The sequence below is a fragment of the Carettochelys insculpta genome, chromosome 1 (assembly GCF_033958435.1).
Source record: "Carettochelys insculpta isolate YL-2023 chromosome 1, ASM3395843v1, whole genome shotgun sequence".
NCBI lineage: Eukaryota > Metazoa > Chordata > Testudines > Carettochelyidae > Carettochelys > Carettochelys insculpta.
Window position 1 is genome coordinate 225,866,060 of NC_134137.1, and position 14,726 is coordinate 225,880,785.

A 14,726-nucleotide genomic window follows, 5' to 3' on the forward strand; every position below is an offset into this window, starting at 1 on the left:
CTTTTAGAGTAACAGACTTTTGAGAGCATAAGCTTTCTGGTCTTTGCCCACAAAAGCTTATGCTCCAAAAAATCTGTGAGTCTATAAGGTGCCACAGGACTGCTTCTCGTTGTTTTTGGGGATAGAGAGTAACATAGCTACCCCTCTGATACTAATGATAGGTAAAGTGGTCTCTCTTTCAAGGATAAGCCTAAACCAGGGCTGAGGTCTCAGTCTTAACTCAGCACTTGTTTTCTCTTGAGTGCTTCCTTTCTCCGCCTAAGGAATACGTTCACACTAGTTTGTTGGCATGGAGTCTTTACTGTAGCATTCCTCCGAGATAGCAAGTAGTCTCAGAGGAGTAGCCACATTAGTCTGTATCTTCGCAAAACAAAACAAGCAGTCCTGTAGCACCTTAAAGGCTAACCATTTTATTTATTAGGTCATCAGCTTTTGTGGGAGAGGCCAGAATCAGGAGATAGCTCATGATCTAATGAATAAAATGCTTTAAGTCTTTAAGGTGCTGCAGGACTGCTTGTTCTGTTTTCCTAGATAGCAATGCACTTTCAGTCTTGAAGCCAGATTCTAGCTCTGCTTAGACCAGAGGTCTCGAAACTTTGAAGGTCACCTCCCCACCCTGTTCGTGTCCTTCCCCAACCCCGCCCAGAGCAGGGAGTGAGGCTGCAGCCTTGGGGGTGTATGCAGACGGGGTGATGTGGCCAAGGCCGAGGCCACAACTGGGGACGGGTCTGGGGCTATGGCGAGAAGCCAGTGGCCGGGGTGGGAGCACAGCGTGCAGCCGACTGCAGTGGCGGCTAACAATTGGGCCCACAGTCAGGGGCAGATCCATTTGTGGCCTGGCCCCACCTCAGCTCTGGCCTGGGAATGGAGCCACACCTTGCAATGGGCCTGGACACTGTGGGCAGGACTGGAGCATATCTGGAGGTGGGGAGGGGCACAGTGGTGCTCCCTTCTTGCCCTGTGGGGGTTGTCCTAGGCCACGCCCTCCTTCCCTGGATGTTCCTTCATGCCCACTTAGGAGGAGGTGGCCCACACTTTCGGGACATCTGGCTTAGCTGCAGCTATGCAAGACATTATCTTACATGGCACAGAGGTAACTTGCGGATGGCCTGGAGGCCCTTGCTATCATTGGTCTAATTGTCGTAGTGCTTCTGAGACTTGCTTCCCTTCCAGGGGTCGAACCAGAGCCCTTTGCAATTGGAGAGCACCTCATCGAAGCCAGTGGGAAGCTGTGCTTGTTAGACAAACTTCTTTCCTTCTTGTATGCTGGGTATGTGGAGTTACTGAGCATTATTTGGGCCTGAGGGGTGGGGGTGGGGTGAGGAAGAAGGAGAAGGGTCTAGATAAGTCTGGCTGGGAAAAACTAACTAATTTAGCTATGACTGTTACCTGCGTGCACCCAGAAATGAACATTGCAGTAGTACAGGTAATGCTGAATGACTAACAGTGATACAGAAGTGATTACAACATTGTAGCTACATTAGGAATCTTAAAAGCTTTGAAGCCTCCTTTTAAAGAACCCAGAGTACAGGCAGCTTCTCTGTATTTATTCAGACCTTTTCTGTCTTCCAAATTTGGGCTGGAAGTCCTGGAAGAACAAGTTGACTTACATGATTATAGCCTGCCCACAGACTGCAAGAGAACAGACTTCCATGCTGCGTTTCAGCTCCTTTGGGCAGAAGAAACACAAGTATGTGTTCAAAATGAAAAATCATCGTAATTGGAAGGGAAAAAACCCAAACCTAACAATGGGGAAAGTCTGGAATCAATCAGAGCTTGAAATACACAACACGCCAAGCTCAGGGGATTTAAGATTTGGACCCAGATTCTGGAACTTAATTTTGGTGGCTTCCTTCAGCATTTAGAATTGAAGTCTGAAGATACTTGCACCATTTCCCAGGAGAGAGCTAACCCGTCCAGGACACATTTGAGACTTCTGATTGACTTCCGGGGGCAGCTCCTCCTTCATGATCCAAAGTAACACTAAACAAGATAAGCTTAACTTGCACGCAGTTCCCCTGTGGCAGCCTCCTTAGGGAGTCTTTAAACAGACATTTTAAAGGAAAAATGAAACTGTTAAAGTGGCTAGAATAATTTTGCTTCTGAGCTGTATAGCAGTGCTGAGGGGACAGACAGAGAGAAAGAGAATGTGTGTGTGTCCGTCTGTCCTTGGTCCTGTGCCACAAGAATTCTCAGAACTCATAGATCTGTTGCATCTAAAAATGATGCTGGTGAGTATCATCTGTCTTAAATTCGGTGCTGTCACAGCATAAGGCATACAGCCCAGGTCTAGATGTCAGGAGACCTGAGCTCTGACTCCATCTCAGTCTCTAGCTCACTCTATGACCTTGTCGAGTCATATTGTATTTTAGAAAACTGAAATTACATGTTTGGATTGAATATATTCCTGTATATCAAACTAAGCTAAACTTGTCTGTCCCATGTGAAATGCTAGAAAAGCTCACATTGCAGTGACAGAATTTCACTTTATTTCTTCAGTGGTCATCGGGTCTTGCTGTTTTCTCAGATGACTCGAATGCTGGATATTCTGCAAGACTACGTGGACTATAGAGGTGAAACACTTGTGTTCTTGGAATAGCTGTCTTGTCATAATGGCCTTTTATCAGCCATACTGGTGCTGTACCTGGCTGATCCTTGCAAGAGAGAGAAAGAACCATAATACTTATTTGTAGTAGGCAGAAGGAGTTTTCTTACAGTTTCTGACTGCTTGTGTGACATTGGGCAAATCTCATCAGTTCTCTGTGTTCTCACCTCTCAGTATTGCCATCTGTGAAAGTGGGATGATAAAGCTGTTAGGATGTTCAATGAGATAATGAATTGAAGAGTTAGAAATCTTTGAATGAAAGACAAGTGAAGGCCAAATCCTCACCCTCACTCCTCCATCCTCTTTGATGAAGGATTAGGGTAAGAATCTGCTCTCTAATACCTTAAACTAAAGCTAAGATTTTAGGACTGCAAATATAGTAGTCATAGGGCATATTCAGTCCTTATGTCAGTGAGTGCAGTACCATTAATATCAGTGGTGTTGCAGCCAGTTGCCCAAAGGGCTGAATTTGGTTTGTAACATCCTGACAGTTCATGGGGATGCCATGTTGTTTGCTTTACATCAGTGGTGGGCAACCAGGCTGTATGCGGCCCACTAGGGCTCCATCTGTGGCCCAAGGACCCCCCAGCTGCTTCTTTTCCCCATGTGTCTCTTGCACACTGAGGCAGCAGAACCCCACACTTCCTACACCTCCCCCTCCCTCCCAGCACGTTCAGAAGAGCCACAAAAGGCCTGATTTGCGTTCCATCCCTGCCCCTACTCCTCCTTCCAGAGCTGGAATGCCATGAATCAGCTGTTCATGGTGTTCCGTCTTGAGGGGGAGGGAGGGGTGGGGACAGAGTACTAATCAGGTGATTCACATGCTCCAAAAGTTCTTGGGGAAGTGGGAGAAGCTGCTAAGTGTGAGGCTCTGGTGCCACCGTGTGCAAAAGGTGCACAGGTGGGGGCAGAGAGGGGGTCGTGGGGCTTTGAGCGGAACCCCACTGCACCGCAGGCTGCTCTGGCCCACTGACATGAAGGAGGGCCACTCATGCAGCCCACCCACTACTTGCTCATGGCTGCCCATCGTCTATTTACATTGCGCCCTGTCATAAAAGTCATCCGGTAATGGTGCTGAGCCCTGCGCTTCAGAACTCTCCCCTATGTTCTGAGCTCAGCTGCAGAGCTCCAAATCCAGAGTAACTCCAGTGAAATCAGTAGCTGTATTCCGGACTTACAGCAGACTGAGTTAAATAAGAATCCGGACATGTAACCTACACTACCATTGTGAGACGTACGTCTCCTTGGAAATGGTGTGAGGGCAAGTGTAGGCAGGGTGCCGCCATTTTCAGCAACGTTACCAGAAGTGTTCTTGAAATATGAAGCGTTGTCCTTCAGTCCCTGAGGCTTTATGCCAACCATTTCTCACAGGAAAGGCTTTTATTTAGTCTTTATTGCCATGGACAACTAATGATGCAGTCTAAGGCCGAACTTGGAGCCAAATTCTGTAGTCCTGGCTCAGAAAAGCTGGCATGGACGTCAGTGCAAAAGGACTCTATGCTTTGTCCCATAATGCGGAGTTAGTTGCCAGAGTGGCTTGATCTAAAACAGGCCAGTGTACCAGCCCTCATCTGCTTTGACTCTGAATTTTTCCATTTGGTTTCCCAGCATCAAACCTCAAGAGTTTCTGCCACACGTTCAGTTCGGGTAGCCCCTGTATTCACTAAATCAGGAGTAACTCCATTGAAGTCAGTCACATTACTTGGCTTTACATCAACTGGGACTGTATTGACTTTTCAAAGAAGAGGACACCTCTGAGAGCGTGTATCTGTACTGGATCTACCAATTCACGTTGTATTAATGTAGTAGCTACACTGCAACACATAAATACAAGGTGAGCTGGTAGACGCTGATACAGACACGCTCCCTGTCAGGGGTGGCCTCATTTTCATATGATAACCCTAACAGACTCTGGTTCTTCGTTTCTGAAGTACCAGCGGAAATATGAGGGAGCAGCAAAGCTACGACCCTCCCCTTCTCCCTCGCCCCTGACAAAAAAGCCCTGTGAGTGGAATGACAAAGAAGTAAAAATAGGAGACTGTAGATGAAGGATAGGAAGCCAGAGGGAGTCTGTGAGGAAAGCATGGCGAAGCTGAGGCATGGAGTGAGAGTAGAAGACAACTACAGACGTGGAAAGCAACCTGTAGAACAGGAGGCAGAATGGAAAGGTTGGGACAAGACAAACCTGGGGAGGGAGAGGATCAGAGTAGTGGTTCCTTGACTAGCTGCTGTTTCTGTCTCTTTGGAAAGGCTACAGCTATGAGCGACTGGATGGATCTGTCAGAGGGGAGGAGAGGCACCTGGCCATTAAGAATTTTGGTCAGCAGCCCATTTTTATTTTCCTGCTGAGCACCAGAGCAGGTAAGGCCGCCATGGGAGGGACAGAACTATAACTTTTAAACAACTCATACCACAGTCTCCTGTTCTGCGGTCTTCAGGTGCAGCCTAGATTTTGTGAAGGTCTGAATTTTTTAGAGAATTCCAGTTTTAAGATTAAAATGGGATTTTATAAGGGAAAGAAAACAAAGCTTTTAAATAACATCAGTCAAATAAAACCAATTCAGTCGGTGATCGAATCCATGTGGAGATTTTTTTTTTTTAATTACAGTTTTGGATGATGCATTTTAAATATCAGCAACTCTTTTATGTTCAGGCTGAGCCCCAAGTTCACACTCCCATTTCAACAGCTGAGGCCAGCACACGTATTTATTACTAAGCTCAAGTATGATAAAAGAAAGCACAGGTAGAACTGCAGAAAATCCTCTAGGTCAAGGATCAGCAACCCCCAGCATGGGTGCCTGGGGTGGCACGCGAGCCAGTTTTCATTGGCACACAAGGTAGGAGCTCAGCCCCACCCCACCCTTCCTTTCCCATGCAGCCGGGAGCTTGCTCAAAGCCATGCTGCCTGTGGATCAACACAAGACCAGCTAATGCTACCAACCACCACCTAAGCGGTAAAGCGCTGCATCTTTATTTATTAATTAGGCTGTTTTAAGTAGGACTATTAGTGACTTTAAAAAGTATCACCGGCACTCGGCCCGTACGTAGAGGTCAAAAGGTCAAATTTCGGCACTCTGCCTCAGGAAGGTTGCTGACCCCTGCTCTAGGTATTTGCCTGGTTTTACAAAATGCTACCTAAAATCACTAGTGAAGTCAGTACAAACTGTAATTTCTTACAGATAATGACGTGTTTATACTGTTTCATATACTAGACACTGAAATCTAAGTGCAATATTTATATTCCAGTTAATTTATTTTGTAAATACATGGCAAAAAAAGAAAGGAAGCAATATTCCTGTAACAGTGTGCTGAGACACTTTTGTATTTTTATGTTTGATTTTTGAAAGCAAGTAGTTTTTACGTGAAGTAAAATTAGGGGATACATGAGAGAAGGCAAACTCCTGAAAGGGGTACAGTAGTCTGGAAAGGTTGAGAAAACCAGTGGTTTTCTCAAAGACTGAGGCTGGTCAGGTTAGAAAAGAGACAACTGAGGGGGAATATGATAGGGGTCGATAACATCATGAATGCTGTGGAGAAAGTGAGTAAGAACCAGAGGTCACTCCATTAAATTAATAGACAGCAGGTTTAAAACAAACAAAATGAAATGCTTCACACAACACACAGTCAATATGGAATTCATTGCTATGGGATCTTGTGGGGGCCTAAGGTATAACTGTTTTCAAAAAGAAGTAGATAAATTCCTAGAGAATAAGTCCATGAACAAGGATGCAAGCACATGTTCTGAGTGTCCCTAGACTGCAACTGCCAGGAACTGGGATGGGATGATAGGAGATGGCTCATTCGATTGCCTGGTCAGTTCATTCCCTCTTAAGCAGTTGGTATTGGCCACCACTGAAAGACAGGATCCTGGGCTAGATGGACTATTGGTCTGACCCAGTATGACCATTCTTATGCTCTGTAATGCCTGTCCCTGCGGCAGCTTCATCTTAGCGATGACGCTGACATTAAAAAGTGCCAATACCAGCCTTTTGCTAGTAACTGTGTGTAGTTTTGTAGTAACTCTTTGTTTAAAACTTGCTTTCAGGTGGAGTTGGCATGAATCTGACTGCAGCAGATACAGTTATTTTTGTCGATAGTGATTTTAACCCACAAAATGACTTACAAGCCACAGCGAGAGCTCACAGGATTGGCCAGAACAAGTGAGAAATAGGAACAGAAGTGTTTATTGTGATGCATTGTGCACTTAGTTGCTCACTCTCTTACTCAGTATCTCTCCCTGCACCCACCACGCTTCTGCCGGGGATGGAGAGCCAAGCAGAGCAGTTCAGAGAAGGGGTGGCTAAAAAGGAGGAGCCATGGGTCCTTGGCACAGTTCCACCTCTTCCCTGACCCCCTGCAGTCCTGGCCACCCCAGATGTTCTCAATCTGGAGCTCTGCAGTTATGGAAGGGGATGGAATGGGAAGGGGTGGCTGCTCTCTGATGTGTCCCTTCCTCATCTTGATCATGGTGATCAGGTCAATATCACCTGCAATTCTACCTGGACTTACTTTTGCCTATCTTGGCACCACGGGGCCGGGTTAGGACCAACTGCAGGGTTTGGTCCCTGATTCAGGGAATCTCTTCTACTGCAATCTGAATGGCTAAGATGACACTCATATATTTTGCAAGGCCAGTAAAAATTATCCGCTTAATCGGACGTGACACCGTAGAAGAAATAATCTACCGCCGAGCTGCATCAAAGCTCCAGCTTACAAACACCATTATTGGAGGGGGACAATTTGCTCTCAGAGCACCCAAGTCTCAGGAAGCAGCAGACGTGCAGGTAAGAGAAACACCAAGCATTAGTCTAGCAGCATCAACGCTCCAAGATGTCTGAGGGCCCCATTTTATATGCATTTTCAAGATGGGTCTGATCCAAACACCATTATCTTTGGGGAGGAATAGGGAAGAACATGGAATCTGAGTGCATCTCTTTTTATGGAGCAAGCCAAAACCCCAGATCCAAACACCACTGAAATTTGTGGACATGTTCATTTTGAGGCTCAAGTGCTATCTGTCTAAGACTTTTTTTCCCCCCGAGGAAGGGATTTTCTTTCTCCGTTTTTGACTGTTCTAGATAGTCGCATGAAAATCGCATTGTTGCTTCTCGGAGCTCTTTCGTTTTTCCTGCTTCTCCCACGCAAATGGAACTGTACCGTCATTGCTGTGCTGGCTATTCATTACTAGCCCACTTATGGTCTTGGGCTTGCACAACTTTCAGACAAAATTTTCACTGAGCTCTAATCACATTGGAACCCAGGGAGGGATTTGTGATTAAGAACCAAAAGCTGAGTTTTGCTTCAAGATTTTGCAGCTTATGAGCCATAGAGTTTAAGGGACCACCAGCCCTTGTAGTTAGACTCCAAATGAAGTGAAGTGTAGAGGGATGTGAGCCCCACGGAAAGTGGAACTGTGAGAAAATATGGCACAGCTTCTCTTCTTCCGTCTACCCTATAAACTTACCTGAGCCATGATGGCTCCCAGTTTGAGAAATTGGACTGAACCTGTGTGTGGTAATATACCAGGCTTGCACTTTTTGCCCCATTAATTTTTGCTGACGTTTAAGCCCTTGAGTAAGGAAAAAAACTGGTTTCTGGCCTTTCTGATTTTGAAGAAAACTTGAACGTGACCCAGTGTGGTGCTCTGTCTGCATGTTGTCTGAGTAACTGTGCAGCTGCTAGTGACCCATGGCAGGCAAGGTGGACGTTGCTGAGCATGATTTGTTAGGTGAGTCTGTCCAGATAGGTGGTGCAAAACTGATGAGGGCAGGGTGAATATAAGAGTTGTCAAAGCATGAGTGTTTTTGCAGGGTGGCATTAAGTGTTCGGTTTCCCTCCACAAACTACTTCCATTCACACCTAGAGGCGTGGTAAGTTAGGAGCAGCATGAAATATGACAGTGATGTTCAGCTTCATCTTTTTGTTACAGCTGAGTGAAATTCTGAAGTTTGGTTTGGATAAGCTGCTCTCATCAGAAGGGAGCACCGTCCAGGATGTGGACTTGGAAAATATCCTCGGAGAGACAAAAGAAGGGATGTGGGTAATGGATGCGGTGATACCAAATGAAGAAGAAAGCGAAGAGCGAGATACAGAAAGTAAGTTTGAGGATCCTAAATACACACGAAAGACACTCTAATCTGCATGCTATTAGAAGAGATTTCAGGTGGTTGTATGGCGTTTTTCGGGTAACTTTGCAAGGAAAAAAGATGGGTTTGCGGTTAGCATTGGGCCACGCTAGCCACGTGTGGCTCTTTAGCTGGTTGAGTGTGACTATTTGTCTTCAACAATAAAAATTCAAAAAAGATTGCATTCAAAATTTTTTTCAATAAAAAAATTAAAAAATTTCAGAAAACAAAAAGAGTTCAGAAGGTCTTTCTCAATTCTACATCCACCCTTTGCTGGTTTGACCCATCTCCTGGGTGGAAACGTCCCCCAGTGTTTGAAATAGCTTAAATGTGCTACTTAGGCCAAAAATCATCATGCATCATCGTAAACCGCAGCTTACAGTTCGAATTTTATTCCTCTTTTTGAAAATTTACACTTACTGTACATTTTTCAGAATAACGTGGCTAGTTCACTGTAGCGGTAGCCACTGTAGTGGCCCCAGTTTCAGAAGTAGTTGGACATCGCAGGTGTAGGGGATCTGAAATCAGGAAATGAAAGGTTTTTTCCTTGCTCTTCTACTAACTTGATTTGTGGCTGTTGAACAACCGCTTCCTCTTGTGTCTCAGTTTCCCCATCTGTATAATGGGGGAAACAATACTGATTTGCAGGCTGTGAGGCTAAAGTCTTTAATGTCTGGGAAATTCGTTGATATCCTTAGATACAAAAATGGGGTTTTATAGAACGGGCCTTCTGTCCTGTCCAGTGGCTGCTGGTAATAAATCACCATTTGCCAATGCTTACCACACAGTGGTATTTCATATTGCACATTGAAAGAACTGTGGTAGTTCAGATCCCAGTGCATGGTAACTGTTGAAGAATTTGCTGGCCTTAAGAGCCTGAATTCTATTTGTGCTTGGATACTCCAAACAGATTCTGCTTGAAATTTGCCATCCATGTAATCCTTGATCAGGATTGGTGCTTTGACAGAAATTTGTTTAGTTGTCTCCATAAGATGCTTACGTTTTTCCTCATAAAACTATCACAACAGCTATCCCAGTTATAATTGGCGATGGTGTCATAAAGACGGCTGTGACTTCAAATTACTTAATTGTAATTATTATTGTAATTTTAGCCGATGTCACTGGCCCATTCAGAGACCTTTATATGTTTTAATTCTTTTAAAGATCATATGTACCTATATGAAGGGAAGGATTATTCGAAAGAACCCAGCGGAGAAGACAGAAGAGCCTTTGATCAGCTGTTAGATCTTCAGAAAGTCCTGGAAGAGACCAATAAAGGAGGAAGAGCTCTCCGAAATAAAGCAAGTGTAAGAGGAAAGAACCAGCTAACTTGATATAATCAGTGAAACACTGAAAATGAGGCAGATTTTCATCTCCATTTTGTAGAGGAAATACTTAAAATATTGTTATAGCTGTGCTGAGATTAACAGCAGACTCCAAGGGCTGGATGAGTCAGGGAGATTGGGCATGGATCAAAAACTAGCATCTAAGATGTTCAAATGCATGTCCTAACAGCAGAAATCACTGTTGTTAGCTGATGGTTTTGTGAACTTCTTGATATGAGCTGGGGAGTATGAGTCAGTGCAGACAAAGCCTGTAGGGAAACAGTTATGGGACATCAGATTAGATAGGATCTGACAGGAATCTGAAATGAGAAGTGGCTGTTTATCTGCAATCCCCCTTCCTTTTCCAGGTACTTGTCGTGAGTCTTCAGGAGGTGTCTACCAGGAGGAAACACATACTGAGCCCAGAAGAGCTAGAGGCCAGGAGGAAGAAACGACAGGAGGCAGCAGCAAAGAGAGCACGGCTCTTGGAAGAAAAGAAACAGAAGAAGGCAGAAGCTGAACACAAGAAAAAGTAAGACTGTGCTTTGCTACTGCTAAGCAGTGTGGGGTCTGTTATGGTTGGTGGGGAAACTGGCTGAATTAGACTGCTAAAAGCCAGTTACGAAACTGCACATTCTGATTATTCTGGCAATAACAGGGCGTTTGGGACATGGGGAAAGGGTGGAGGAGGAGAGAGGGTTTGAAATGTTGGCTGCAAGTATAAATGGGATCACGATTGTACATTATTGTTTTCAAGCGTGTGTTTAAATTGCAGGATGTAGGGGGGGTAGATGTAGAAATAGTTTTTGACACAATGGCAGCATCAGTTTTTTTGCTAACTTTCATAGATATGGGCCTGAATCCCACATGAAGCAGAAACATGGACAGATTGCCAAGGGTGGGTGAAAAAGACTAGCACAAGTATATAGGAACAATACCAGAAAGATACTAGGTACAAAATGAGTTATGCTTAGCAAGGGACATAAAAGGCCATAATCAGAGGTTCTAGAAATACATTGGGTGCCAGAGAAAGATGAAGGAAAGAGTAGGTCCTCTGGTAGGGTGAGGAAGGAGCACTAGGAAATTATGACCTCAAGAAGGTTGAGGTGTGTGTTTATCACCTATTTTGCTTCAGTCTTCACTCAAAAGTGAAAATTTTGCCCAGATGATTAATGCAATTAAAATTAACAAAGGAGAAGCCAAAATAGGAAAAGAATAGGCTAAAGAATTTTTAAATAAGTTAGACGTAATCAAGTTGGTAGTGCGCGATGAAATTGAAACTAGGGTACTTAAGAAACTATCTGAAGCAATATTGGAATGCTTAGTGACTATCTGTGACAAGTGGTGGATGCTGGGTGGAGCCCAGGGAACTGGAAATGGGCACACTTAGTACCTATATTGAAATTGGGAACAGCTTGGTCTTGGAGAAGTATAGATCACTCAGCCTAAATCCGCACCTGGAAGGGTACCAAAACAGATTATTAAACAAATCAGTTGTAATCTCTAAGAAGATATTTGGGTTATGAGGAATAAGCAACATGGATTTGTCCAAAACAGATCATTCCAAACCACCTTTACTTCCTTCTTGGAGAGGGATAATGGTCTAGTGGATGGGGGAATCTGTAGGTGTGATATGTCTAGATTATGGTAAGGTGTTTGATAAAGTCCCTCATGATATTTTCGTAATCAAACTTGGGATATGTTGCTGAAATTACTGTAAGGTACATTTATGACTGATTGAAAGACCGTACTCAAAATAATAGTTATCTATGGTTTGCTGGGAAAAAGGAGCTAGTCACGTCCCACAGGAGTCTGTTTTGAGTCCAGTATGACAGGTTGAACCTCTCTGGCCTGGCACTCTCTCGTCTGGCAATATCCATGGTCCAGCATGATTTTAGTTCGCCAGATGTCCACTTATCATGTATGTTCCCAAGTTTCCTGTGGTCCCATAAAGTTTATTTACAACCCCCAGTCCTAGTTCTCAGTGTTTTTTGCTGCTATTTAGCTATAATTTACCCCTAAATGTCTTCCAACAGCCCAGTAAGCACTGGAAGTGTTGGCAACGCTGCTAGACAATGTTGACCTATGTCCCAAGGGTGCTGTACTAGAGATGTTCCACCAGTATTTTCATTAATGCCTTGGAGTGGAGAGAGTGCTTATAAAATTTGTGGATGAGCCCAAGCTTAGGAGGGGTGACAGGCACTTTTGAGGGCAAGGTTAGAATTTGAAATGACTTTGACAAATTGAAGAAATGGTTTGAAACCAACATGATAACATTCAATAAAAACAAGCATAAAATTCCACACTTAAGAAAAAAATCAAGTGCACAACTATGAAATGAGGCATAACTGGCAAGGAGGTAGTTTTGCTTAAAACAAATCTGGGGTACCAACTCAATTCGTATGCAGTTACAACTGAAGTATGCATTGTCTTTAGAGTGTATTAACAACAGTGTTATATAAGGGAAGTAGGAGATCCTTGTCCTGCTTAACTCAGCACTGATGAGGCCTCAGCTGAAGTACTGTGTCCGATTGTGACTGCCACACTTAGGAAAAGATGTGGACAAACTGGTGAGAGAGTCCAGAGGAGAGTAATAAAAATGACAACTCTGACTCTGTTCAATATCTTCATTAATGATTTGGATATTGGCATAGAAAGTACGCTTATTAAGTTTGCAGATGATACCAAGCTGGGAGGGGTTGCAACTACCTTGGAGGATAGGGTCAAAATTCAGAATGATCTAGATAAATTGGAGAAATCGTCTGAAGTAAACAGGATGAAGTTTAATAAAGATAAATGTAAGGTGCTGCACTTAGGAAGGAATAATCTGTTTCACACATACAGAATGGGAAAAGACTGTCTAGGAAGGAGTACAGCAGAAAGGCATCTAGGGGCTCTAGTAGATCACAAGTTAAATATGAGTCAACAGTGTGATGCTGTTGCAAAAAAATCAAACATGATTCTGGGATGCATTAGCAGGTATGTTGTGAACAAGACACGAGAAATCATTCTACCGCTCTACTCTGCACCGGTTAGGCCTCAGCTGGAATATTGTGTCCAGTTCTGGGCACCCCAATTCAAGAAAGATGTGGAGAAATTAGAGAAGGTCCAGAGAAGAGCAACTAGAATGATAAAAGGTCTGGAGAACATGACTTATGAAGAAAGGCTGAAAGAATTGGGCTTGTTTAGCTTGGAAAAAAGGAAGGTTGAGGGGGGACATGATAGCGGTTTTCAGGTATCTTAAAGGGTGTCATAAGGAGGAGGGAGAAAACTTGTTCTTCTTGGCCTCTGAGGAGAGAACAAGAGGCAATGGACTTAAGCTGCAGCAAGGGAAGTTTAGGTTGGACATTAGGAAAAAGTTCCTAACTGTCAGGGTGGTCAAACTGTGGAATAAGTTGCCAAGGGAGGTTGTGGAATCTCCCTCGCTGGAGATATTTAAGAACAGATTAGATAGATGTCTATCAGGGATGGTGTAGATAGTGGTCGGTCCTGCCATCGGGGCAGGGGACGGGACTCGATGGCCTCTCGAGGCCCCTTCCGGTCCTAGTGTTCTATGATTCTATGATTCTGTGACCTCTGAGGGGAAAACTGTGTATGTTTAGTCTTGAGAAAAGAAAACAGAGGAGGCCCCTGTAAAGTCCTCACATATGAAGAGCACAGGGATCAGCTGTTCTTCATGTCTAGTGAAGGTAGCACAAGAAATAATGGGCTTAATCTACAAAAAGTTTTTCCTGATATCTAACCTAAATCTTCCTTTCTAAAAGGATAGTTAAGCCCTGGAACAGGCCTCCCAGCCCCATCACTGAAAGTTGTTAAGAATGTTTTGGACAGACACCTGTCTGGGATGGTCCATGTTTACTTTGTCCTGGGTCAATGCAGGGGGCTGGCGTAGAAGATCTTGCAAAGTCCCTCCCAGACCTGTGTTTCTATGGAAGAGAACCTCGTTGGGAAGTGTGCAAAGTCTGAGCAGGTTCACATTCAGATCCAGATTTCACACTCGGCACTTCCCCGTACAGTGAAATTTGAATTTGTACTTTGTGCCTTGAGTCTTTGTCTGAATTTCATCTCCCTAATTCTAGCTGTGTCCCTTTGTGCCTCCCCTTCCTTAGCATTCACAACCTTCATCTTCTGTAAATGGCTATCACAAAGCTCCTCCCCACTTCTTAACACCACAAAACCACCAGTACATGAAGCAAGGTGAGGCTTCTCCCTGGCTTCTAAAGGCTCCACGGCGACACCCAAAGTCTCTCAGAGGCGGTGCATTTTGTCCAGACACGTGCGACACCAGTTCCTCCTATCACATTTACAATTCACGCTTCTCACCTGCCTCCTTTCCCCAGGATGCGTGGACAGTCTTGCTGGTCTCAGCAGCTGCCTAGCCCTCTCCCACTGGAATGACCCCTGAGCCCTGTGTAGTTCGAGGTGCAGACACACACCCTCCATTGCCCCAGCTGGGAGCACCTGCTGTGGCACAGGGTGTTGGACTATTTCAGTCACAGGGGCAAGACGCCCTGTGATTTGTTGCTTTCACGATCCTCCACCTTCCAACCTGTGAAGCCCCAGCAGGATGGCTCTCATCCCTCAGACAAAAGACAAAAATTGCCATGCACTTTCATGCACTTCAGTGTTCCCAGAGTCGTTAGCCCCAGCCCTACAATTTACATCTTCACC

General features: G+C 44.5%; 1 protein-coding gene across 7 annotated transcripts in view; it reads left to right on the plus strand.

Annotated features, from left to right (window-relative positions):
• CHD1L (chromodomain helicase DNA binding protein 1 like) overlaps positions 1–14,726 on the plus strand; it is a 46,533-nt gene that overhangs the window by 23,152 nt on the left and 8,655 nt on the right. For 6 of the 7 annotated variants that reach the window (XR_012646326.1, XM_075000545.1, XM_075000547.1 and 3 more), the window contains 8 exons: positions 1,174–1,270; positions 2,500–2,573; positions 4,856–4,966; positions 6,651–6,765; positions 7,236–7,389; positions 8,535–8,700; positions 9,895–10,037; positions 10,424–10,587. Coding sequence is in view for 6 of the 7 variants with exons in the window: in XM_075000545.1 (XP_074856646.1) it covers positions 1,174–1,270; positions 2,500–2,573; positions 4,856–4,966; positions 6,651–6,765; positions 7,236–7,389; positions 8,535–8,700; positions 9,895–10,037; positions 10,424–10,587 (1,024 nt within the window). In the remaining variant the exon portion in view is untranslated. The remainder of the gene's footprint in view (positions 1–1,173; positions 1,271–2,499; positions 2,574–4,855; positions 4,967–6,650; positions 6,766–7,235; positions 7,390–8,534; positions 8,701–9,894; positions 10,038–10,423; positions 10,588–14,726) is intronic. The other variant, XM_075000546.1, reaches the window with a different exon arrangement.